Raw genomic sequence first — 27,349 nt, 5'->3', positions numbered from 1 at the left:
GAGAATTCAGACAGAAACTCAGAATAAGGGCCGGGTGGACGATACACAACAACAAACACAAGAGGTTTTTGTGATTTCCTCTTTGGGTGGGAAAAACTAAGAATCAGAAATTTTAAAAGAGCTAAAACTAATCTTGGGTCTAGGACTGATTAGTAACCCTGATCTGAAGCTACCACTCCTCCTACTACTTTGCCTGTGGTTCGAGGAATGTGAACATTTAAATAGTCAGAGGGAGTTGATTCATTCATTCAGGTTTCTGTAAGACAAAATATATAAATAGGATGATCACAAATTAAGTAATTCACCAGCAGAGACTTTGGAAGGAGAGATCTAGTTTCCAGCAAACCACATTTAATAGTTTGATGTTTTTGTTCAGTTAAAGTTTTTGTTTTAATTTTTTTTTGCACAAGAGCATCAGGTGGGAAGCAGAGAAGTGTGTAAGACTACAACTCTGCATCCTGGTCTCAACCCTGGGTTGTCATGTTTTTGGATGACGAATAAATTTGTCCATATTTCTACAAATAGCCCACGTTTGCTGGACACCATCTAGACAACCAGCGATTGAATGAGGACATGCGGCTAAACATGTCATCACTGGTCAGATTTGGCAGGGGTCCAGAGAAAACTACGGAGTCCGACATTGTTTTGGCAAAATTACACACCGATGCAACATTAATTTTAGTGACCTCCGACTGGCGTAACCGGGTGTCATTACCTACAACGTGAATAATTATTTTTCTGTATTTACGCTTATCCTTAGCCAACAGTTTTAAATAGGATTCTACGCTCTGGCCCCTGGAATGTCTCTAATGCCACATTTCTGACTATAGAGCTGCCAATTACCAGGGTTTTGTCTTTAGCTGGTGTGTCGCTGAGTGGGGAAAATCTATTTGAAACGTGAACAGATTGATGGTGAACCATGGGCTTGACTTTAGGACTGTGACTCTTCTTCCTGACAGTCACCCAGCCACCCTGGGGTCCCGGATGCTCGGGTTCTGCCCAATGGGTGGATAATGGAGCTAGCTACGCTAAGTGGCGCCGCACTGGTTAAAGGGACCTGGCTCGCTATTGGGTGGTTTCCAACGATGCAGAGACGAGAACATTAGCAAAGGATTCTTTGGGCTATGTGGGTTGTGGGGAAGGTCTTAGTGTATTGGGCTTGCTTCCCATTGATGCTATCATCAGATTGGTATGTGGAGAGTTTAGAGGTCATGGGAACACATCAGGCTCTTTGACATGCTTTTTAACCCTTCCTAAGCTGTTTTTTTTTTTTCAAGGCTCAGTGCTGTCCCTCAGCAGAAAACTGCTCATTAGGGGAATGGTGTTGCCACACTGTATGGTTTTGGGAGGTGATTGGTCTGCAGAAATGTTTAGGTGGGTGTCAAAGTGACATCCATGTGAGTCCCAGGATGCAGGTTTTCCCATCAGAACATTGCATTGGATCAAGAGACGTGTTGCTCACTTTACCTGTCAGTGGCCATAATGTTATGGCTGATCGATTTCTAAAAAGCATCATATTAACATATAAAGTATGTTGGACATTTATTTAATATTACTTCAGTAGATTGAATTAGCCTTTCACTTATTAAAAGGATCAAAAGGGCTGGACCTTTATTTCTAGCCTCAAGGAATACCTTGATTGTGAATAAACGCTCACTCACCTTCAAGATGACAGTCTCAGAATGCAAAAAAAAATATTTTTGATTATAAAAGGACAAGCTGTTTCTCCCACATTGGCCAAACATGCACTCTTACTTGTTTGACTTGAAAAGTAGAGAAAATATTATTTGAAATGGGTGATCTTAAAGTTTTGGATCTTATTCTTTGAATGTGCATGGGAATCTGCGTGTGTGGGCATTATTAATGTCGTTGTGGGGTTGGCAGTGGGGTGGGGGACACAGTTTTATATTCATGCCAGAGGGGTGGGGGCTTCTGAAACTTTTATTTTTTTAACCACTGCTTTAACACATCAAGTCAACTTTTATGAGCATATATGTGAAAATAAGCAAAGACTTATAACTGCATTTAAAAAATGACAACAAAAAAAACCTAGGTGTTAATGATGTGTAAAGATCTCACTTGTCTCTGAATTTCTTCAGATTTTTTTGTTTATTGTTTTGTTGCCCTGTCACCTATTACACTATTCATTTTAACAGGAGCTGATATGATTCATGCTTCTGAAGTCTGGCCTATGGTCAGGATCTACAGAGGAGGCTTCCTCTTAATAGAATTCCTCTTCCTTTTAGGTATTCCTACACATAAATTCACATTTAATGCACAAGTTTAAATGCTAAGATTGTAGTTAAGTTTCCATTAATTAATTTCAAAGCAAGGATATACCTCAGTAATTGAAAAGGGATTAAGTTGTATTGTAGTATTACAGCAAAAATATGTCGAACAATCATCAACATGTTATTTTTTTTAAAAGTTTTTACAGTTTTAGTTATAAATATATGAACACTGCATTATTGTTTTCTTGATCTCAGTTCCTTGCTTTTATCTTTTAGGAATCAACACATATGGCTGGAGGCAGGCGGGAGTTAATCATGTACTCATATTTGAACTCAACCCCAGAAATAATCTGTCCCACCAGCACCTGTTTGAGGTAACAGCACACACATACACACATGCTAACATGCTTTGTAAACACAGTGGAAATAAGTTTACATCTATGTAAAGAGTAACTATTGTTACATTTTCATTGGAGTTGATAAGCTGAATGTCTTTGTCCCTCTAGGACTTAGACACCGTTTCTCTTCAGCCATACTGTGAAAGGACTCTCAGCTAATGAATCATTCTGTGTGTGTGCAGATTGCTGGTCTATTGGGGGTATTATGGTGTGTCAGCCTGCTGTCCTGTCTCTTCGGTGACAGCATCCTTGTACCAATGCAGGCCAATCCTCTGGCCCTTTATGGCTTCTTCCTCCTGTTTCTCATCAACCCCTTCAAAACCTGTTACTACAAGTCACGCTTCTGGCTGCTCAAACTCCTGGTAAAATCACTCAATTAGATTCATTTCTTTTACAATTGTGTCACTACTGTTTACCTTATGTAAAACGGTAAACCATATCCAAAGCAGATAAAATATGTTTTGTTTTTTTTTAGTTCATTCGAGATTTCCTTCTTTTTATTTATAAAAGTGTGTACGCTTTGATGCATTGGTAGGAAATTCTTTTAACTTAAGTGTAATTATTTGAGAGTTTTATATAAAGTTTTTTTCATTTATTTGCGTAGAATAATTAAGTATGACATATCAACAATATGAATTTCATTAAAATTTTAGAAAATCATTTTTATTATCTTATTTATTTAAATTGACTGTTAAGACATTTAGAGTGCTTTAATTTGAAGGAAGAGTCTTTTCTGCGGTTTCTTGGAATCTTGGAATCTTGAGATTCAAACCAGCGCTTGAGATTTTATTAGGCTTTTCTTTTTGGCCTTTAACTCTGACAAATACAAGCATGCATATTGTCATTTTAACAGACTGTTTAAGAGAGTATGTGTTTAACTGGATCTACAGAGGAGGCCAAAACCATCAATCTTACAATTCACAATATGTTTTTTTTACATTGTTTTATTGTTTATTTTGACACACTAGTTGCTTTTAAGGGTAAATGGACTGTACTTGTATAGTGCTTTTCGAGTCTAGTTGACCACTCAAAGCGCTTTCAAACTACATGCCACATTCCCCATTCACTTACTCATACAGTGCGTCTTAACCTATATAGGCTACACAGTGCTTTCTTCTAAGCATTCACGCACGTTTACATTCAGTGTCCTGCCCAAGGAGACACATGGGAGTCAAATGGAGTGGTCAACTAGACTAGAAAAGCGCTATACAAGTATAGTCCTTTTACCGTTAAAAACAACTAGTGCCAAAAAATATCAAAGATTTTTCCAAAAAGCAAAATAAATAAATGAGCATGTTTTTAAAGTCTTAATACGACTGTTTCCCTTTTGATCTCCTTGTTCACATTCATTGTTCAAATGTTTTGTTCAAAACAAAGATAGAAAACCTCAAACACAAGCAATTGTTACTTTTTTCTCATTTGATGCACAAAATGTTAACACATACAAGCGTGCTTTATCCTATTTGGATTCAAACCAAATAATTTCTTATATAACTCTTCTTTCACATTCCAAATGTCTTAACAGACCATTTAAATAAATAGTTTAGATATTAAAAATGATGATTTTCTAATTATAATATCATCCTTAATATCATCCTTAATTGTTTTATGCGGCAACTGCTCTTCCTTCTGAGCCACAGCCGCCCAAGTGTACTGATAAGGGATTTAGCAAAGTTATTCCTTCATGTGTATCAGCAGCATATCAGTTTGGTGTTGCCCAAAGGAATTGGGCAATAGAATAGTCTTCTTCTTTGCAATGATAAAAGGTTAATCCAAGGCTTCCGATACAAAACGAGACTAAATTGTAGTATTTCAAGATTATGCTTTACACATTTAAGGAATTTGACCACTTTCTTATTGTGGCAATCTCTTAAATACTTTTTACCATCCCACACAACAAAGACAATTGGACCCTAGGTGAGCTGCTATGGTGTGTATGTGAGTGAAGCTGCTCAAAAAAGCTCTTACCATCTCATTTGGAGTGATGGCTTTATTTTACTCCCTAGAAAGTTAAAATATGCTAAACTGAAAAGTATGACTTTGTTTTTTTTTTCTGCTATGGTTATACAGGCTGCTCTCACCAACAGTTCGTATGAAAACATATGAAAAGTAATGCACAGATTTTCGTGCATAATCCTACAAATATCCATCAACACTGAGTGATCAGTGTGCCTGCACAAAGCCTGAAGTTAGGGCTGATGTGCCTTTTATTGATAGAGGAATATAAACATTTTAAAATAGTTTCGACATTATAATACATTGTTGAAAGTGAAAATTTTACTTTTTATTTTTATAATCTTCCTTCAGGAAATGTATGCAAGCTTTAGTTTGTTAGTTATTAACCTGTAAAGTTTATTTTTGTTTAAAACGTTGCTATGGTGGTTACTAAGTGGTGGTTACTACGCTGCTATCGCTGTAGCTTCCGCAAACGTCACCTTAACCACCACAGGCTACTTTTTTATTTGTTTCTTTGTTTGTTTTAATTTGCTTTTGTTCCGGCTTTTGTTCGCTGCTGAAACACGCTATAAAGGAAATACACGCAGGCAGCGGAGAAATAAGTTTGTTTTGGATAAACAACCTGAAAGATCAATGCCCACTGACATCTTCTGCATCGAATCAGAGCGCCGAGGCGAATGGAGAGAATAATTATATTTACAGGAGGATGTATTCACGGACAGCTAATATATAAAGAAACAAAATAAAGACAACTTTTATTTGACATTCTTATGCGTCACATTAAAACGAAATTGTGTTTCACACATCCACCGTTTGGAGATCAGTGCAGTTAATTTCACCAATAAATAAGGAAACATGGACAAATAAATCAAAACAGATAAAAATGATCATGTGGTGCTCCCCGCCACTGTGTACGGCAATTTAGTACAAATTGTTATATTAGTTTTTTATATCGTGCTTCCAGGTTAGAGTCAAGGTTGCGAAATTAGGGTTTAAAAAACATAAATCTGCGCATTCCTCAACTGAAAAAATAGAATCCAAACATGTACGTTTATGTCGTGAGCAAAGCTATGTTATGAAAACATAAAAATATGCTAATTTAGAAATTCTTACCACTCGGTTTCGCCAAAAGCTGAAACGAATGGAAGCCATTATTCACTGCAGGGAATTGCGCATGCAGGTCGATCGTGTCATTGGATATTCGTTGGATAATGCACGAAAATCTGTACATAACTTCTCGTATGTTTACATACAAACCCTTTCATGAGAATACGTTGGGTTATAACATTCAAAACACTAATTCTGTGCATCGCAGCTCACTTTGTATTGTATGATTTTCAAATGAAATGTTGTAGACTCTTTTATTTTAGTTCTGTTATTCATTTAATGATCTAAATAATTGATCACTCAGTTAAAGCAATTCTCCAGTTTTAAGATTTTGAAAGTAAATCCTGTCCTTCATATCTGTCCTGCTCCACAGTTTCGAGTGGTGACAGCTCCATTTCATCGTGTTGGATTTGCAGACTTCTGGCTGGCTGACCAGCTAAACTCTCTTGTGGTGGTTCTAATGGATCTGGAGTACATGATATGTTTCTATAGTTTTGAGCTGGACTGGAAAAAACACGATGGCCTCATTAGCAATGGTGAGACTAAGATTAAAAAACACCAAACAGACAAAGACGGCTTCTGTGGGTATTTCTAAGCTGTGAAAGCTGATGCTGTGCTTACTGATGCTGTACTTTTCAGGTAATGGGGTATGTAATTCCTATTCATATGGTGTTCGTGCGGTGATCAAATGTCTTCCTGCATGGTTCCGATTTGTCCAATGTCTGCGACGTTACCGTGACACCAAGCGGGCCTTTCCTCACTTGGTTAATGCTGGGAAGTACTCCACATCCTTCTTTGTTGTCACCTTCTCTGCCCTGTACAGCACACACAAAGGTAAACTAATAAACCATTGTTTGACAATTGTCTGACTTCGCATGAATAGAGATTGTAGCGAACAGCACAAGCATAACTACTTACTGGTTTATATATTTATTAATATTTTCATGTATACTGTTTTCCTGTTTACTGAAAAGTTTAACTTTATAGTTGCTCATAAATATTTCTTTCATTTTTGTCAGTTGTCTTGATAGATTCAGCCTCAGGTAGATTTTTTATTATATACACTTAAGTCAGGACATAATGTACTGACCACGAAGAGAAAACTCTTAAAGCTGGCACTGGCACAGCATAGTGACAAAACAGCTCCACACTGGCAATGTCTGACCATTTCTCAGCTTCTCAATGCTGTCCTATTTTCAAGCATTGCAAGACACAAAATCAATCATCAAATTATGTATTTTTTTTAATTATTTTTAAAAATACACAACGAAACTATTTAACTAAAAATGGCATTCACTACAGCCCATTATTTGTATGGTCAGATGTTGTGGCAAGACAATTTCTATTGTTGCTTGACACATGACTCATATGGTGAACTGTAGCGGTGCACTGCCGGTGTGTTTTCAGCATTAGAAATGCAATAGGATTGCACCACACACCTACAAGTACACTAGTTATTGTAGTACATTGCAAACAAGTGGAACAAACTGCCAGTGGAGATTAAACTGTCACCAAATGTAGACATTTTTAAATCCAGGTGCAATGCTTTTATTTTATGTAAAGCACTTTGAATTGTGAAATGTGCTATACAAATAAATTGACTTTTGACTTTGACATTGCACTGCTAAAATCTTTACTTTGTTTAATTGTTTGTGTGGTGGGATTTAAATGTCTAGTTGTGATTTAAAAGTTTCAAATTTTTTAAAGTTCGTCAAATTTGTATATTTGGTGGCTTCAACTTCTGATCAGATGCAGCCTGTTTGCTTAGTATACTTTTATTCAATGTGCTGCATTTGGCACATTGAATTGATTAATGATCTTGTAATAATCAAAAAAACTGTGTGAATACAAAAGTCCCATAATCTACAGGGCCCTGCACTGAACAAGAAAAAAGCAATTTCTAGAGAAGCATTTTAGCTAGGTTGATTTACCTGGTAGAGTGAACAGCCCAAATCCAGTTGCGCAAAACCTTTAAAGACTTACCCAAGAAGTTTTGATGCTTTAAACGCTGCTAAATGGACCTCCGATGAGGAATTAAGGGTTTTAACACTCTTCTAAGCTTTTAAATATATTTGTGAAAACTATATCTTCTTTTTTGACTTTACAACTTATTGGCTATAGATTTAGACTACACAGAAATTAACACTTAGGATAAAAATGTCAATGCAGTAAAGAAGCCAAAAAGTGAAGCGACCAAGGTGGGGTACTGGACAATTGAAAATGTGTAACTATTTAAAATCAAGCGTTTCTACTTTTTAGCCTCTAACTTTGCTATCTTTCACAGCTTCGGATGGAGCCCATGCTGAAGCCCAGATCTTCTTCTATTTGTATATCACCTGTTTATTGGTCAGCTCATGTTATACACTAATTTGGGATCTGAAGATGGACTGGGGTCTGTTCGACCGCAACGCAGGAGAAAATACATTCCTGAGAGAGGAGATAGTTTACCCACACAAGGTATTACTGCATCCAGGAAAATTTTTTCCAATTTTAAAAATGTCATTTAAATTGTCATATAATGATGTACTGATGGCTGTACTCTACCTATTATCTCTCTCTCCAGGCCTATTACTACAGTGCTATAGTGGAAGATGTTCTCTTGCGTTTTGCTTGGATTTTAACCATCTCCCTTACCACACTTACTGACTTTCATGGCATGTCTGACATACTGGCTACAGTGCTGGCTCCACTGGAGGTTTTTAGGTACACATAATTTCTATATTTTTGTCTTTGTGTCTCTTAAATTGTTTATTTCATTATTCCTTTTTCTTTCTTCTCTGTTTTTCCTACTATTGGTTAGCTGCGGCCTATTTACTAGATTTGGCACCGTATTTATTATCCGACATCCTTATTCCTGAATTGTAGTTGTGAATCTGGTATTGAAAATATAGAAAACAAAACAAGGAAAAACTGTCTGTGTGACTTAGATCTAAATATAGACCATTAATGACAAGTGTTTGTCTTTGTCAGGCGTTTTGTGTGGAACTTCTTCCGACTAGAGAATGAACATCTTAATAACTGTGGTGAATTCAGGGCTGTCAGAGATATTAGTGTAGCTCCGCTCAATGCTGACGACCAAACACTGCTGGAGCAGATGATGGACCAGGAGGATGGGGTCAGGAACCGGCAGGGCAAAAAGAGCTGGAAGAGAAGCTACAGCATGAGTCTACGTAGACCACGACTGGCCTCACAGTGAGTGTTAATCTTTGAGCTCACCCACCCTTTACATTATAATCAAATCATAATATGTGATGCCTGGTCATTGACTACACATCATAGGTTGTCAGACTCTTGCAACTGTTTTTGAATCGCACACTATAGAAATCAGTTTAATTTCTGTTGAAAATGTTGTAAGACAGCATTAGAGAATTAGTACAACATGTAAAAGCTAAGTTTTAGGCTCTTGTTCAGTATTTCACACAAAAATAATGTATCATACATCTCTTTAGATTTTGAATATTTGCTTGATATTAAAAGAAAAAAGTAGCAGTAGCAGTTAGGGCTGGGCAAAAAATTATTTTATCAATTAATTTAGACTTTGTTGTTGAGAAAAATTTATTTTTAAAGAAAATCGGTTTTCATTTTAACTTTCGCTACTCCCTCTGGGCTTCCGTAATTCAGGTTTTGCCCTCCCCCTACATTTGTTAGCCTACAAAGTGCTTAATGGAACGGCTCCATCTACTTGAATGCTCTTGCAAAGGCTTCTGTCCCAACTGGGTCCCTCCGTTGGTCCCAGGATTGTCGTCTAGCAGCTCCTACACCACGCCTAAGACAATCCAAACTCTGTTCATGTGTCGTCCCACGATGGTGGAATGACCTACCGAGCGCTACCAGAACAGGGGCGTCCCTGTCTATCTTCAAGAAGCTCCTGAAAACCCAGCTCTTCAGAGAGCATCTCCTATCCCAGCACTTACCTTGTACTTCCCTCCCCCCTCTATCTCTGCACTTTATCTTTCTGCACTTCCTTCTATGCCTGCACCCTATCTCTACTCTGTCCCCTCTGACAGAGTCGGACTCCTGGGTTCCTTCTATGTAGCTTATTGTTAGCTTTTTATAAAGCTGTTATATCTTCATTTGTAAGTCGCTTTGGATAAAAGCTTCTGATAAATACAGAAACAGAAACATTTACTTCCCACAGGGACACAAACAACAACATGGCAGCACACAAGTAAAAGTTTGTTCCCAAAAAAGGCACATAAGGTCATATCTGGAACAGTCACAGTCCATTCCAACGTTTGTTCAAAGGTTATAGCAACTAATGGCAGTGTTGTTGTTCATCTGAGGTTGTATTTACTTAATTTTAAAATCTGGCAAAGACCATATGATTTTTTTTTTAAAGATTCCTTGATATGTAAAACCTTAGAATTTAAAAGCGGGCATATTTTATTTTTCACAGACTGTAGACTGCATTTTTCTATTGCATGTGGTTGGCCTGTTGTGCCTAATCCTAACATACTGGTGCACATTACAAAATTTGCGTAACACAGTCCTCATGAATAGATGTAGTATTCAAGAATTCAGCTTTAGTCACACATTTTACCCTGTAGAATAATTCATACAGTAAACACTTTCTGTCTTTCTACCCGCTTTAGGTCAAAGACCCGAGACACCAAGGTTTTGATAGAAGATACTGATGATGACTCCTGACATCAGGCCATGCCCCTTGCCTGGGTCCAGAATTTATTCAAAGGAGGAAATTCCACCTCTTAAATGAGAAATTACCCAGCAAGTGGGCGTAAAATTCAAAGTCAAGGCTGGGTTTTGAACTCATGATCTTTTTTTTCCCAAATCTATGAACCTTTGCTTGGGTTTAGAATTATTTCAAGGGAACAACTTTTACCTTTTGAACCGTCAAACCAGCTATGTTGCCATTCTACCTTCAGTAATAACCAGTGGTGGGCTTGCTACTAAAACTCTTCCTTACCTTAGTAGCGGGTGAAAGCCTTTTCATGACAGCCACCCAGGAGTGGACTGTTCAACTGCACCAATACCCAGCCATTGCTTTGGGTTTCCTCAAAGCCTCAGCATGAACAGCGTCACTAAATGGAATGCAAGTTAGTCATTCTGAAATGAAATGTTCCTCCCCTTTTTCAGTGCCACATAATTCCAACAACTTCAAGTTGTTCAAGTTACACTCCCACCATCTCTGTAAGTCTCAGAAACATGCTTTGAAAGAAATATGGTTTTAACTCATCAGGAGATTTGATGTGACCATGTTATTTTTGTCATGGAATAAAGCAGATATCTTTCTTCCACAATTAGAGAATTTGAGAGTATCCCCTTCCTGATCTTCTTTTTTTCCATTGTGTTGACAGCAGACAGTGCTGATGAATAAACAGCATGGCCAGCCTGTCAATCAGTCTCTGTTTCTTCAACTTGCCCTATCAATTCATCACAGAGCTGCCTACTTGTACCTTACATGATTTGGATGGAAACGTGAGACAGAAATACGCACTTTGTAGAAAAGATGAATTGGAATAGAATACCTGTCGTTTCTTCACACACACGAAACAGGGATTTTGATATGTTTGATTGTCCGTAGATGTTTAATGTTCAACTATTATTCTATTTTAGAGCCTTGGGAGAAGAATCATACATCGAATAAGAATAATTTGTAACTGTCTTTGTCAATGTGAAAATATTCCAAATTTAACAATTTGAAAATCAAGTGTCCAGACTGAATGGAGCACCATCTGAAATGACTTTTCTGTCAGGATTTTTCTATCTGATAAACGATGAAGATCACTGAATCATCTTGCAGCAGCTTCCACTCACCTTTTCTGAAAAAAATGTCACCCTTTGGGAAATGGTCTAGCTGAATGTATTTTTATTTGTGTATGAATGAGTGGTAGAGATGCCCAAAGACCACAACTCATTTAGAATTTAAAATGAGTTTGAACGACATTTTATGTTGTCCCCCAGGAATCTTAAATGAAAACTGATGAAAAAGATAGGATTTATGAAACTTTTTTTTTTTGTTGTCCAAAAAGGTGGTACCTTAAAATGCAAAGATGATGAAAAAAAGGACATGCCGTATGTGTGGGGGGTTGGGGTGGAAGGATGCTATGCTACAAACAAGCCTTATGTAGTTCAGGTTTAACAAGCTCTCTCTTGGTTGAGAGAAACAACTTGTTCATCTTGAGTCGTCATTGTCATTTTTTAACTTTTATGTAAATTTAACTCTATCATGTGTCCTCAAATAGTAGCTTTATTTGGAATTATATTGCAGGTAGTCATTCCTAACTTATTCCTAATTTCAAATACCTGCTAATGCAAACTTAAAACTCAGCTATTGGCCTTGATAAATTATCGGCATATCTGCAACACTTAGAAACAGACTCCTCTATCTTGACATGTATGAAATGAGCTTTTTGTGGTACTGATAGAAGTAGTGCTTTGGAAATTGTACATTTTGCAGATTTGACGATTTGATAATCATTGTTTGTATCACAAAATTTCATTCCTTTTAATTGATTGCATTTGTCTATTTCTTTCATGCAAGTGGTTCCATAGTTTGTCAATTCTGAATCTGCAACAGGTTCTTTGCAACTGCTATCACATCATTGCCAATTGTGCAACACATTTTAGGAGCTCTGTTTTTGTGTTGACACTGCTTGCTTTAATGTTGTTATCGGCTGCAAAATCATTTGACCCACAAAATAGAATCTTCCACTGTTGTTTCCCAAAGACAGGTAGCGGTGATAACATTGAAAAAAACATTTTGTTGTTTATTTTCCACATTCCAAAAACGTGGCTGAAACACTTGTGCCGTTTGTTGCGTATGGTTTCAGTGCCAGATTATGTTGTGGTTTTAAATGATTCTTAGGACTCTTATTTCTTAAGTTTTCTTTTTTGCCATGTTTTATTATTCATTTGTTTCTTGGTTAACTAATCCACATTTGTTCACAGCTTGTGGATGCAATATACAGGGTGTCCATAAAGTCTCTTTACAATTATTTTACAAAAAAATAAGATATCTCATCAGTTGCCTTTGTAATTTATTTTTTAAATTGTAAAGAGACTTTATGGACACTCTGCATAGTGATCAACATCTGTCTCCCATTTGAAAGCTGTGACTGAAGTGAGAAGTAAGGTTTTTACGCACTTTATTGCCACACTTAATATTCCTGTTTTTTTTTTTTTCTTTCTCTGTCGCTCAGACTTGTAGAAACACAGTTAAGTTGTTGTAGTGTGCTAGTTTTCATAATCTTGGTTAAATGTTTATTTATTTATACAATAGAATAACTGTTTTAGATCTGATGTATCAGAGAAATTAATTTCTCAATGAGACTGTGTGTATGATGTCATAAATTTTACTAGTTATGAATTCAAGCCTGTTAAGCCAAAGTTAGGTAAATGACAAAGAAATATAGCTGTTTGATTCTTTTTTTTTTTTTTTTAATTCTTTAGTTCTTCTTTTTCTGTTGGATTAAAATTCATCCATCATTGTTACTGTTGCAAAAATATTCTAACGTTTCCATAGCATAACTTTTCTTTATCAGGTTTTGGATGAAGTGACAGTGGAGAAATAAATATTTGTTACATTTAAAAGGATATGAAGGATTATACATAATTTGTAATGATAAAACTGTAATGTGTCATCAATAGCGAAAAAATATAACATCCTTTAGAAATCTACATTACATTACAGAGATTTATTTTAGCTTTGAATAACATTTGATTGAATTAAGTTGTGAGTAATAGTGTATGATCTTCCACAATGTATCCAGCTGACGATGCAAGATGACAATCAGTGCAATCCAGAAAGTAATTACAGGTTCATAACTTATTTTCGCATGAAAGAAGAGTCTGGGAGCAGAAAATGATTAAATGTTTTAAAACATGAAACTGAAAACAATAAGATCTAGTGTCGGATTTAAATGTGTAAAATTTATAGAGCCCGACTCCTTTTTGCTGTGTTATTCCTAAATATACCAGTTTCTAAGTATTGCTGAAATGTATTAAACATCTGTGTAGCTCATAGGTATCCTACTGGACTGGAATTCCAACTGAGTTTTAGCTTTGCATAATTAGAGATCAGAGTATGTCTTTCTCAAAGAGTCTTTCTCATCGGGCGAGAGGCAGACAGGGTACACTCTGGACGGGTCGCCAGTCCATCACAGGGCATGAGGAAAAATGATAACCAAAATGATTATCCAATTTTTTTAATCAGATATTTTTTTCTTCTAAGAGAAAGAGTTCCATGCAACACATACACACACAATTGTTCCATCCAGAGAAAACTGTCAGGACTTTAATGCTAACTGACTAATAAGATTATTTTAAAGCCTTTCCTGCGTTATGAGCGGCAAATTTCACAGTGAGAAAAGATAAGATGTGATTACAATTGGAACTTTTGAGCACATTTGTACCTTGGTCTGCTTATTCACAAGCTTCTCAGAAACTGTTCATTTCTTTTTTTGTGGACAGCTGTTGCTTTTTTTTCATGTACCTTTTCCACAATCCAAAGACATGTTTTATCTTCCAAATAAACATCCATATGTAGGAAACCAAATAGCACAGCCTAATTCATTAAGTAATTTCCAGGTTTCTCTTTTCCTTTTTTTTTTTAATATTATTTTTAACATTTCAGCTGTGGGCAGTCTGACTAGACTCATTTGACCATGGTAGGTTAAGAGGTGGATCCTTTTTTGCTTTTTTTTTTTTTTCCCCAACATCCCACTTGATGACAAGCACTTGTACTGCAAACAGCCACTTTAAAAAAAAAAATGTTAAACTTGGGGGCAGACAGGTGAAAATCTTCCTTGCTTTTCCATCAGCGTAGGCCTAGCTGCAGTCAATATCTTGCTCAAAATCTTGCTGGATCAAAATCCAGTTCTTGATTGTCAGGGTCATCTTGTTATTTTTGTCTTTTCCATTTAGTTCACATAGTTGCAGGTTTCACTCAAGGTTTAGCTAATTTCAGATAAAATGCTTGTGTTTGGAAGGTATTTAACTCTTGATATTTTTGGTCTTTTTTTTTTATTAAAAGAAAAACTAAACAAACATGTTGAAGCCCATTTTCTAAGGAAATAAAAATAACCAAGAATCACAATGATGGAGTTTGCCGAACCAAACTCAAGGTATTTCAAAATGTCTTTGGAATGTTTCAATATAACCCTGTCTGTTGTTTGCTACCTTAGTTCAGATGAAGAAGAAAAATAACTTTAACTCATGGCTTGCAGTACTTTGGGTTTTTTTTTAAACTTTTTCTTCTCTAATTGCCATTCGCCTGATGTTGCTGAAATGATGAGCATCTCTGCAGGGTTTCAACTATTTGTGTCTGATTAAAAATGGTCTCTGTGAGATAGGCATAAATTGCAGCAATGTTATTAATGATAGGGAATTATCAGGGATAACTCTCTGGAAAGAGGAGTGCAGAGTTGAGTATGTGATGATGGCTGTTTTTCTGTTCGCAAAAGTGATTGCAGACCCAGAAGTAAGACAATGAATTTGTCCAAAAATGTTCAGTGCTTCAGAACAGTCTTCCACAGTCTTAGTAATTTGAGGATCTCTGTAAATATCTAGGAAATAGGGGTTGTTTCTGAGGCCTGAGCTTAGCTCACTATGTCAAGCTTTCCATAGCAACACTGCCCACTCTTCTGCATGACCGTCCACTCAAAGGCCTTTTTTTTTTCTTTAAGTGAAGGTTGTGATCTTCTTAAGTGTGAGTTATGGGATCCGATGTTGCTCTGTGGTTTCTGCCCAGCGAGGACGCAATATATGGTTTCATCAGTCTGGAATATGTGTTGGCCTCCACTATTGTTGCACATAGTATAATCATCTCCTTTCAAACTTGATGTTTTGGTTTGCAGCATTTACGGTGTCGGAGGATAAGGTCATGATCTACTTAAGACACTCTTTACCATCTTTTTACACCATAAATTTGCTGCTTTCTTTAAATTCTTAAGTGTAATTGACTCATTTGAGATGTGTGATATGTGAGATTCTTCATAGTCGATGACAAAAAGATTTCTCAGCATGGAACAAAAACAAGGTTGTGAACAAAACCTGACCCGAGACTGAAAATCTCCAACATCCTAAAAGAAGAAAATATAAATCAAAATAGAATGAAAGCATGTTTTGGTTTCTCTCTATCTACCACAAGTTGCATTACACAGAAGGACTTTTAATCCACATCCTGATCCTGCTGTGGCATGATCATACAATACATTATTTATGAAAAAATAAATGGATTAGAAGCATTGTATAACCAGTGACTGTGTTATGGTTGTTGTCTCGTATGTACAGTAACAGCTTGACGCCACAGAGCTGTCTGGTTTTTCAGTAAATACAGCTATGGCTCCGAACTGTTTTGTCACTGTGTGTAATTCTCTTTTTACATATAATTTTAATAAATTTTGCGATAATTTAATTTTTGCCAAGACTTCATGGGCTCTGAGCCTGCAGATTTCTGGACCGACCAGTATAACTTTAATCAAACTTGGATATAATGAAAGATGGACCACAATATTAGAATTCCTTGTGTTTAGAAATGAACTATTTTATTCATTTTTTCATGTTAAATGTGATTAATTCCAATTTAAGCTCATTTAAAAGACAAGACAGCATTGTATAGTTCCCATTTTGATGTGTTAAATAGAAAATGGGATTGACAAAAGTTTTCCAATGTTATTCTTATAACCTGCAGGGGGGAATATTGAGCCATTTTGTAGTTATGGCTTTAGAACAAGATATTACTTTCCAGAAATGTTTATGATTATGACTCTTAAAGTGTGTGGTGCTAAAGGATGCAGAACTGCAGTTTGAAAAACTACTTCAAGCTTAAGTTTCCCATGTAGCTGTTGATCACTTTAGGGTATTGTGTTCTTTGAACCCTTCCTCAGCAGTTTTTGCAGAGCATAATGCTGTCCGGCTGGAGGAAAATTCTATCATAGGGTTGTGATGTTTTCATGCAGAGGCAGGTGACAAATGTCAAAGTAGCGGACTGATAAATGTAGTGGAGAAAGTAGCTCAATTATTTTCCTTTGATGACAATTTACTGTCAAATATAAATGAGTGAAAAATGCAATACTTTTTAGATAATGTATACACTTATCTATAGTAGACAAAAAAAACAGATTAGTACTTAAGTTCAATACTATTAATTCATTAATATCCCCAAATTGTCAATGGATACGTTGATAAGTGAGTGCAACAAAGAAGCTAAATGAATGGCAACACAGTAACATAACTGCAAAGTGATGAAAAAACAAAGCCAGCAAAGAGAGGCAAAGCTGTTACAGAAGAATACACAATAAGGAGATGACATAACATTGGAGAAGAAGAAAATACTTATTAGTATACACTATTAAATAAAAAATATATTGTTGTAATATAATAATGAACGATTGATGATTTTCTTTAAATTAATAATTGCAACAGAACAAACACTCAGGCAGGAAATACCTGTACCGTTCCACTGTGCAGCTAAGCTTCTGACTAAAGACACTCTGTTGCCATCAACTCAAGGGGGGTTCAGAGCAGTCCCTACCTCACAATCAGCCACCACTTGAACGTGAAAGTTTCGTGGTTCCCATTGTGTCATCCATCAGACCAACTGCCCCAGAGGTGTTTTGTTCATCCCGTTTTCTTCTTATCGCCCTCTGCCCTATTCTATGGTGACATTAATTGGCATTGTATTATTGACATTTTGAAATGGCAGCTTTTTAAAAAAAAGTATGAAGGTTGTAATGGTAATGTAGTGCCTTTAGATGACATTTGTTGTGATTTGGGGCTATATAAATAAACTGAAGTGAGTTGAATTCTTCCAGTTAGTTAAAAATGTTACTTAATGTCACTTTCTTGACATCTGCTACATGACTCGTGCTGAGGTTCAGTTAACAGATAAATGTCCAGACACTTTTTCTTGGCAGTTGCTGGTTTAATTCTAAATCCGTTGAGCATTGACTGGTGACCAGCCCCGATGAAAGGAACGGAGTACCATCTCGCCCGTAACCTCAACTCTTTCCTAAACACGGTTCTATCTTAAACCCCCAAACCAAACCTGAGCCCTGAAACGTCCATAAGTATAAGTTCTATAAAAACGTATATCGATCGTTCAAAGCTCTGGTCCTCACAAAGATAAAGTGCGCACACCGTCTCCCTCCCTCTTGCAGGTTGTTCCTTTGCCCCCTCCGGATTGCAGCATTGATAGAGCCACACTAGCAAAGGTAAACTCGTACTGCATGCGACATGAACGGATCTCAGCTCAGTGATCTCCCCGACGACTCAGAGCAGCTCAGGCCGTACGTGATCTGCCTGAGGCGGGAAGCCCAAATGGCCAACGCTGTTGGGACCTTCTCCGACAGCTTTCTTATCAAGTTCCTGCGAGCCAGAGACTTCGACGTGGCCCTCTCCCTGAAGGTACAGCACCGCCACATTTCTTCCCCGTAACGATATTTCACGACAAATCTGGGGCTTTCCTCATGTGAACATACAGGTTATACAACGATGGAAGGCCATAGTTATTGAGATTAAAGTTATGTACATAATTGTAGACACAATAAACACTTGTGTCAAACCAGTCGCAAATACAACGAAATATACAACCCCACGCATGAAGCCTCAGAGTATTCCAAGAACAGATACAACTCCAACAAAAATGGTCATGATAAGTTGGCAAGGGTCCAGTTAATGTACTCTAGGAAATGGATATTCCACAACAAGTCTTATATCCATAAAGACACGTAGTCCACAGTTATAAACTTTCGAAATTCCCATTAGACCATGCCTCTACTCCAAATGTTTCAAGAACAGCTTTAAATTCACTTTGGGTATGCCTTTTTAGACATTTTAGGCAAGAACTGCAGGACCTTTAAGGGGTTATTGTGTCCAGAAACATAGTCCACTGAAAGTGAAAGAGAGTCATGAATTGCAGAGTATTAAACAGCAACAAGAGAGTATTTTGGAGTTGTTTCCTTTGGTTTTCTACTTCTGGAAGTTTGCTGCAGCATCTGTAAAAGCTTGTTTACATATATACATAATTACATACATATTTATATTTAAACCCCATATTAAATTGAAAGTATAAACTGTCAATAACATTTATTCTGTTTAAGACAGGTGTTTGTAACAGCTTTCAACAGATTAAAGGCATAAAGGGACATGTTTACCATTTATTTCTTTTTTCTTTACACTCGCATAAGTGTTTCGAAACAAGAAGTTGCAATAGCTTGGGAGACCTTTTATTTTCCATTCTTGCTAAATACAAATTTCAATAGCTCAACGATTTGCTCTGTGGTCCTTCTTGCTTCATAATGTGCCAAATGTTTCATTATGTAACAGGATTAAACCTGCATATAGACAGAATTTAACCTGACTGTAATACATCCGGTAATACATATGAAATATGATTTTGTCTTGTTTAAATATGCAAAGTCTTTCCTGATAATGAACTCTTGAATGGCAGTATCTGATGTTCCCAAACCTATATATATGGTTTAACAATGGTGCAAATTCAATTCAATTCAGTTTTATTTATATAGCGCCAAAATACAACAAATGTCATCTCAAGGCACTTAAGTAATATATAATCCAATTCAAGCCAGTTAAAGTTCAATTCATTGTAATCATAATCCAATTAATTGAATTTGAAACCCAATTTATTCATACAGAGCCAATTCAAAAACAATTTCGAAGATAAGGAAACCAACAGATTGCACAGAAACTTGTCTTCAGTCCAATCTCCCGTCCTGAGCCTGTGGCGACTGTGGAAAGGAACGACTCCCTTTAACAGGAAGAAACCTCTGGCAGAACCAGACTCAGGAACATCCACCTCGACCAGCTGGGGTTTGAGATAACAGAAAAAAGGGTACAATAAACACCATTCAAAGGATATCTGTTGGAACAGGGAAACATAGGTTAATAACCACAATAATGTCACATGTACATAAAATCATTTGAGAAATTAAACAGGGGGAAAAAGAGAGCAAAGTGAGGAAAGGTGTGACAGATGAGGTCCCCCAGCATTCTAAGCCTATAGCAGCTTAACTATGGGATGTTTCAGGATTACCTGAGCCATCCCTAACTATAAGCTTTTTCAAAAAGGAAAGTTTTAAGCCTAATCTTAAAGGTAGAGAAGGGTGTCTGCTTCCTGGACATTTACTGGCAGCTTATTCCACAAGAGAGGCGCTCTGCCTCACATTTTACTTTTAGAAACTCTGGGAAGCCCAAATAAACCTGGGAGCGAAGTACCCCAAACTGCAGGGGCAGTTCAAATGTAATAAGTGCCCATTTACTCCCACACAATCATGAATGCTAGTTTTTGTGCACTGTTAATAAGAAAGTCAGTCCCTCTCATTTTTAGCTTGGAGGATAGTGTTTCTAATTTTTGACAACAGGATCATTTTCCATTGATTTCAACCTATGTCATACCTGGGGGAAGGTAGTAGTAATAGAATCTTGTTAGTACACATTTATTATTTATTCATTTATTATTTCCATGGTTAAGTTTTAACTTGCACTGATGGATGCCACGATAAATTATATTTACAGACAATGATTCTTTTTAGTAGAGTTCCTGTGACATATCAGTGGCTGGAAATTGATTTCTTATCAAAAGTTTTTTGTTTGTCCGTTGTTACTGCAGGAATTTTCTGTATAAGCTCTTATAACTTCTCTTATAAATAGATTTATATTGATTCTTTAAATCTTTCTTTTTAAAAAAAAAATAAAAAAATTACAGATAAGACAAAAAAAAAGCAATTTTATGATATTACAATTTTGAACTATGCTATTTCTTTTTTGTGTGTGTTCAACACTTTGCTTTTCAACATGGGTGGGGGGGTGGGGTTACAGACATATCACTTTATACAGCAATAGTGAAGTACCAAAATAAATAAATATGCATTAAAAAAAGATAAGTGAGTAAGTGTACAGTGCTATGATTAGTTATTGTCTCATCCAAGAAATGATATTGGATGAGAAGTTTTTCCAGGCTTCTATGGTAGCAGGTTGGGTTTTATTCGGTCTCGCAGTAGTAAGTTCAAGATTAACAATTCTAAGAAGGCTTCGTATCCAGATTGACTTCATACAAATATCAGGTGAAAAACCACTGTTTTGTAATGTTTTTTGTTTTGTTTTTTTTTTGCAGAGGTGAACCCAGCAAATAGCATTCTACATTGGATTTGTTTGTTGTTGAGAGATGTCAGAGGTATAATTCAGGAGACAGAGACCAGTATTAGGAATGTAAGGGATTCCAAGTACATCAGATAACACCAAGTTTACATGAGTCCAAAAATTAGACATGATTGAACAATTCCAAAAAACATGTGTTGAAACGTTCCAGGTGAGGTGTTATGAATATGTGACATTCATATGACGCCTGTAGTTTTATCTGAAATCTCTTATAGGGTGTGGTGTATGCTCTGTGAACGGTTTTAAAGTGAATGAGCTGATGAGCTAAATTTTTAGAAGTCTGCAGTCTTCATTAGCCTTTTGCTCTGCACAATCCATTCATTTGAATCAGGTGTGCTAAAACATGGACCAGGGTTGGGAAACACTGATCTAATGGACATGCACTATATTGCCAAAAGTATTCACTCATCTGCCTTTACACGCATGAGTTTAAGTGACGTTCCATTCTTAATCCCCAAACTGTTTCCACAAAGTTGGAGCATGAAATTGTCCAAAATCTCTTGGTTTGCTGAAGCATTCAGAGTTCCTTTCACTGGAACTAAGGGGCTACGCCCAGCTCCTGAAAAACAACCCCACACCATAATCCCCCCTCCAACAAACTTTACGATTAGGCACAATGCAGTCAGACAAGTACCGTTCTCATGGCAACCGGCAAACCCAGACTCATCCATCAGATTGCCAGATGGAGAAGCGTGATCCACTGATCTAGAGTCCAGTGCCTTGATGCTTGAATTTATATACCTGTGATCATGGAAGTGATTGGTACACCTCAATTTAATTATTTGGATGGGTGAGTTAATACATTTGGCAACATAGTATATTATCAGGTTTTAAAACTTTAAAGACTTACTACTTGGTTTAATGGGTATGAAAACCACTGCAGTTGGGTTTTTTTTAAATTGACATCCTCAGCAACCAACCTATTTTCTAAACAAGGACGTATCCATCCATTGCAGAGTAACGAAGTTACTGAGCAATCATTATTAGTGTGTGTATTGTATTCCCTTTTAGTAGTTAAGTTATAGGTTGTTTTCTTGTGTATACTTTCTCTTTTGCTACCATCTTGATGCTAATTATATGAAATTTTCAACTAATTCAGATGGTGTCAATAACACACATGAGAAGTTTTTGTTTTATGGAAAACTGTTTATCTTCTTTTAATATGACAAGTTTATTCCCAGTCAGTCAGTCAGAGCCACGTGCAAGAACTGCTGCTCCATTAGAAAAGAATATTTCATCATCAAAGCAGCAAAAGTGCAGTATATAAGTAAGTATGTAGTGACGTCATATTTAAAGAGAAATGTTATCAATATTCACATGAACATCATGCAACCTAGAATCTACAATGGTACTTAGAATAGAAGTAAACACCAAAATAATTTTTTGTTTTTAAAAAATGTTTTTTACATAATATGTGGATAATTCTTGTTTCCATAATACATTACAGAAACTCCAAACCAAGGTTTTAAAGGTTTTCAGAATACAGCAAAAGATTATTTGGTTGTTTTAAAGAATAAATGCTAAATATAGCATGCATAACATATTACTGCCTTGTGTTATTGAAGTAATGCACTAAAATGATCTTCCTGTCAATGGCATTCTGTTCCTTTGTTGGTTTCACCAGTCACATTGACTTTGTGTGTTAGTCCTTGGGTCCGAAAGAGGAAGACATTTAGTAGACATGGGGTGATAAATAAACACAACTGAATTGTCAGTAAAAAACTATATATACATACATTTTTATTTTATTTATTTGTTTTTTATTATTCAGCATTGTGGAATTTAGATTACATACAGTACTTACATTCAGTACTCATAAACCTGAAAGTGTTTTTTTCAGTAACTGTTGACAACATTGTTAAACAAGTTGAATCCATCTCTGGAAAACAGAACAACCAGAAGACTGGTTGTAGTTAGACTGTATCCCTGCAAAGATCTACTTTGTTAGATGTAAATTTGTTTCTAGGTAAAAAAAATTATAAATATATTACATATAAAGTAATCTAATTGCGCATTATTGTGTATGGGGATTTAAAAAAAAAAGATCCTTTCAGAGTATAAACTAAGTAATGACATTAAAATTGTTAGCTCTACAGAACAGCTGTGTTGAGCTGTCGAAGCTCAGCCAAGTAGCACAAAGCTCTGTTGCTGTGATCCACTCAAAGTTTGCCACATAAATAGTTCTTTGAATTTCCTTCTGTTTGTTTTTTTATTTTCTAAATTAAATTTCCTATTTGATTTACAGCCACAAGATCACTGACTCTTCAGACCTGACTTCGATAATAGAGTGGATTGAAGGATTTACATCTGCCTCCTGGCTGCACAAAGCAAAGATTCAGATATATGTACAGAACAGGAAAGGATATACACAGTACAACCCTTTGAATTAATTGTTGTGTCCTCTGCAGCTCTTGTTGAACTACCTGCAATGGCGAAAAGAGAGTCCTGAGATCAGCAGCTGTCTGTCTCCCTCATCTGTGCTCGGCCTTCTCAATACCTCATACCATGCTGTCCTCCCACAGCGGGACCACACTGGTAGCAGGGTTCTCATTTATAGGATCGGTGCGTACACACGTGTATGTATCTGTGTACTTATATCATTTTTTGGCCTTCAAGGAAGTGTGTGATACAAACTTAAGATTGCTCATTACCCCAAGAGAAGCATAGTAGTGACAGCAACAATCTATGAGGGATGTTTTTCATCTTCAGAACCTGGAAAATTGGTTTGAGTTAAAACAACGGTGTATAGTGCTAAATACAGACAAATTCTTGAGGAAAAACTCTTCCAGATAATTGAGACTGGAACAGAGGTTAATTTTTCAACATGAATAAGAAATTGACCTTTGGTATACTGCCAAAGCAACACTAGAGTGGTATAAAGGGATACATTTAATTGGAACATTTGAATGGTCAAGTTAAAGGCCAGACTTAAATCCAATTATGCATTTTTGGTATTACTTAAAGATTTGCTATATTCAGTGGAAACTTTTGATGTACAAGGTGGAGTAATAATTATGGTTGAATAATTATGTATTTTCATGTCTCTCACAATGGAAGATATTTTGTACTTTTACAGTAGTAAGTATTTTGGGTTTATCAAATAGTACAAACCCTGCAAAAATTTCTAAACTTTAATTTCAAGGAATTTCAAGGCTTTGTAATGCAGAGGTACATGTCTTGGAGATTCTTTATGCTGATACTCAGCACATTTAAATCTAAGCCTTTGGACTCTTAAAATATCCACAGTGACATTTACCTGTATGTATGTCTGCAGGGCAGTGGAACCCAAAAGAGTGGTCGGCCTTCCATGTGTTTAGGGTCAGCCTGATGACGTCCGAAATCATCTCCATGGAGAGGGAAACACAAAGACGGGGTCTGAAAGCCATATTTGACCTACAGGGATGGAGTCTAAGTCATGCCCTGCAGATTAATCCTTCCCTCACCAAAAAGATATCTTCTGTACTTTCGGTTAGTCATACTAGTATGAGTATTAGTAGTAGGACGCCTTGTCATTGTCACGCCTTGTCACGCCTGTCATTGTTGACAACGAACCACAGTGATCAATGTCTTCTTGCAGCTTCAAGCACAACTTTTAATTGCCTGTCTGTACTGTCACACAGAGTCTATTAGAAATACTCTGCTGTTACAACATGACCCTCTAGCATCTTCACTGCTCTTCATCATAAATTAAAAACTTTTTTTCAAAGACCGTATACCTCTAATAATGTCTTGACCTCTAATGTACTGATGAACAGTATTATACCAAAACTTTTTTTTTTATAATCGTTGTGAGTAAATCTTTGTTTTCTGTAAATGTGAATTAAGAAAATCATGAATCTGTCTTGCACTTCTTTTTAACTTAAGTCTATGTTTACGCCCCTGTGTGCTTGTGTCTCTGTGTGTGTATGCTTCTTTGTTCAGGACTCTTTTCCTCTTAAGGTGAGAGGAATTCATCTGGTCAATGAGCCAATGTTCTTCCGTCCGGTCTATGCTATGATTCGCCCCTTCCTGCCCGATAAGCTCAAACAGAGGGTGAGACTCAGCACCCTATTTCTCGCACACTCATAAACTACTCTGCAGATATAACATTTTCTGTTGCATCTGTTCTCTATTTTACACAAAAAATAAAAAGCAGATATACCTTTATACTAAGTTTATTTAAAAAAAGAAAAATCTCTTTTTAAGGTGCACATGCATGGCACTGCATTCCATGACACATTAAGCAAGTTCTTCTTACCAAATGTCCTGCCTCTTGAATATGGAGGAGAGGGGCCAGGAATAGAGGAGGTGTGTCAGAGCTGGACCAATCAGCTGTTCCAATCAGAGAATCTCCTGAAGCAGATTGCTGCACACCCAACAGGGGATGTCTCCACAAGTCCTGGTGACTCATTGAACTCAGAAGTTCTCAGAGCTCAGAAGCAGTCAAATGTTCAAATCTAGTCATGTTGGAAAATAACTGTAATTTTATGTTGCTCTTGCATCACATGGTTTAGATATTAATCAGTTCTAAACTTGTGTAAAGCAAGGACATATTTATCTATTAACATGAGAAGAATATGAATAACAGCAAAGCGAAAAAGGTTCACACTGTATTATTCTCTGAGTACGTCTTGAAATTACATGGAATGAAAGAAATTTTATTCATTATAGTTTTCCGCTAATACTATCTTATTATATAATAAGATAGTATTAGCGGAAAACTATAATGTAAAACGAGCAGCTATTTTTGAAGTCTGTATCTCTGACTGTGTCTGACAGTGTTAGCTTTGTCAACAGAGCTGCACATATATGGTTTATGATTTAAGCGGCACATTTCAGTACTAATCCATTTGATTTGCACTGCATTTAAGCTTTTCAGATAATTACAATTTTAAACTAAATATAAAGGGGATGTTTTTTTTTTTACACAATTACAAAGGTCACTTGGACCTTCTGTTACCTTGTTACAGAACCTATAAGCTTGGGTCTCTATGGCTCCTCTGCCCCCTTATTCCCTTTCTTCCTGCCCCTTATTTGATAGGAACTGTATAATCCATTCAGTAGTAAGCAGTAAAATTGCGATTTTGGACAGCTACAGTAGCAGTCAAGTTATTGCACTGTGAAAATTTTTTTATTTTATTCTAATCATATACTGCATTTAACCTGAAATTATGATGATTCATTACACATAATTAATGCTGAGTTGCCATTCATTGTACCTTTGATATAATGTTTAAGACCAATGTTTGTTTACCATATACTTATTGTATTGCAAGTATGTGAATTTATCTACTGCAACCCAGTGTACAATAAAATGTTTTTTGCTCTTATCAGATTGTTTTTTGATTTAAGTGTTTTCTTTTCATAAGAGAGATAATTGATGTGTTTAATTGCTTGAGTCTCATTGAGTACATAAAATTGTTTGAGACTTTTTAAGTTATGATCTTTGTTGATACTACTATGTTATTGTATGCCATCTACATGTTGATCAAAAAAGTTGTTACAAAAGTTTATAAACTTGAAGTTGAAACATGTGAGGCTCAAATTTCAACTTCAACTGAGTTGAACTTTTTCCTGTCACATGTTCCGTGACAGTTAAGATTGATAGTTTTTTTATATACCATTCAAACCTGTTGTCAGAATAAAGATTACCATTTATAACTCACTTATGATTAAACTAACTTTAAGCAGAATTTAACATATTAAATCTATGGTAATGATTACACTTTTATGCGCAATTGTGCTGAAAACTGATATTATCAGTTAATCCAATGTATGTCATTGAGCAAGATCTAAAGTTTGCAGTCACGGTAAAAAAGACATGCAGGATTATTTGCTCCACTTTTAACTAACAATATAAACACATTTGACAAGATGATGATGTTGCATGTATTTTTTGTAATCTTCAAAGTGTAAAATATTGTCTCACTGTAAATCACAAATTTGAGAAGGGCCTACAAGTTCTTAAGAGGATTAAAGTCAGGCGAGAAAAGTTATTTTTTGAGGCCTTTTCTGGTATGCTTGGCAAAAGCATTTATTCATGTTCCACTGGCTTTATTTTCATTCCAAAACTGCAATATTCTTTTCCATCAATATTCAGTCTCGTTTAATTTATCCTCAAAGACTTAAAGATCTATCTGCTGGTATTTCTTGACCCCAATTTGTGAATCTTTGTGATTGGTGGTCAGATTTAAAACGTTTTCACCTTGGCCATGTCTTCTGGATACTAAATAGAGGTTGCAGCTCTGTAATATTGTTTCGCTGGAGGATGAGGCTTGTCAGTTGTGTCGTGCTTGACTTTTGCAGTTTATTTTATTTTTGTTCTGAACACAGTATTTGTTAGTTTCAGTGTCAGTTATGCCTCTTGTGGGCCATATCTCTTCTTTATTTCACAAATACACATCACCTAAAATTGATTATCTCCAATGAATTAATCAATTGGTTTTATGGTTCAGAGTTTGACACCACAAACAGAAACAATATGTGCATACTTACTTGCCTACTAAGTGTGCATGCAATTTAATACTTGTTATATGTCAG

The 27,349-nt window shown here is 36.3% G+C and overlaps 2 protein-coding genes across 5 annotated transcripts in view; both read left to right on the top strand.

Annotated features, from left to right (window-relative positions):
* LOC140268578 (xenotropic and polytropic retrovirus receptor 1 homolog) overlaps positions 1-13,246 on the top strand; it is a 53,405-nt gene extending 40,159 nt beyond the window's left edge. For 3 of the 4 annotated variants that reach the window (XM_072363499.1, XM_072363498.1, XM_072363497.1), the window contains 9 exons: positions 2,157-2,246; positions 2,508-2,605; positions 2,812-2,991; positions 6,066-6,228; positions 6,332-6,526; positions 7,977-8,149; positions 8,256-8,395; positions 8,663-8,884; positions 10,285-13,246. In XM_072363499.1, coding sequence (XP_072219600.1) covers positions 2,157-2,246; positions 2,508-2,605; positions 2,812-2,991; positions 6,066-6,228; positions 6,332-6,526; positions 7,977-8,149; positions 8,256-8,395; positions 8,663-8,884; positions 10,285-10,339 — 1,316 coding nt within the window. In that variant the 3' untranslated portion in view covers positions 10,340-13,246. The remainder of the gene's footprint in view (positions 1-2,156; positions 2,247-2,507; positions 2,606-2,811; positions 2,992-6,065; positions 6,229-6,331; positions 6,527-7,976; positions 8,150-8,255; positions 8,396-8,662; positions 8,885-10,284) is intronic. The other variant, XM_072363500.1, reaches the window with a different exon arrangement.
* A 4,561-nt stretch (positions 13,247-17,807) lies between these two features.
* ttpa (tocopherol (alpha) transfer protein) lies at positions 17,808-26,128 on the top strand. The gene is made up of 5 exons (XM_072363515.1): positions 17,808-18,058; positions 23,239-23,392; positions 24,105-24,298; positions 24,752-24,862; positions 25,016-26,128. Exons 1-5 carry the CDS (start codon positions 17,888-17,890, stop codon positions 25,268-25,270), a joined length of 885 nt encoding a protein of 294 aa, XP_072219616.1. The 5' UTR covers positions 17,808-17,887; the 3' UTR covers positions 25,271-26,128.
* Positions 26,129-27,349: the final 1,221 nt, after the last annotated feature.

This window comes from Leuresthes tenuis, unplaced genomic scaffold (assembly GCF_036924035.1).
Source record: "Leuresthes tenuis unplaced genomic scaffold, fLeuTen1.0.hap1 SCAF_14, whole genome shotgun sequence".
Lineage (NCBI taxonomy): Eukaryota > Metazoa > Chordata > Actinopteri > Atheriniformes > Atherinopsidae > Leuresthes > Leuresthes tenuis.
Note: the sequence above shows the minus strand (reverse complement) of the source record. Positions and strands in the feature narration are given on the sequence as shown.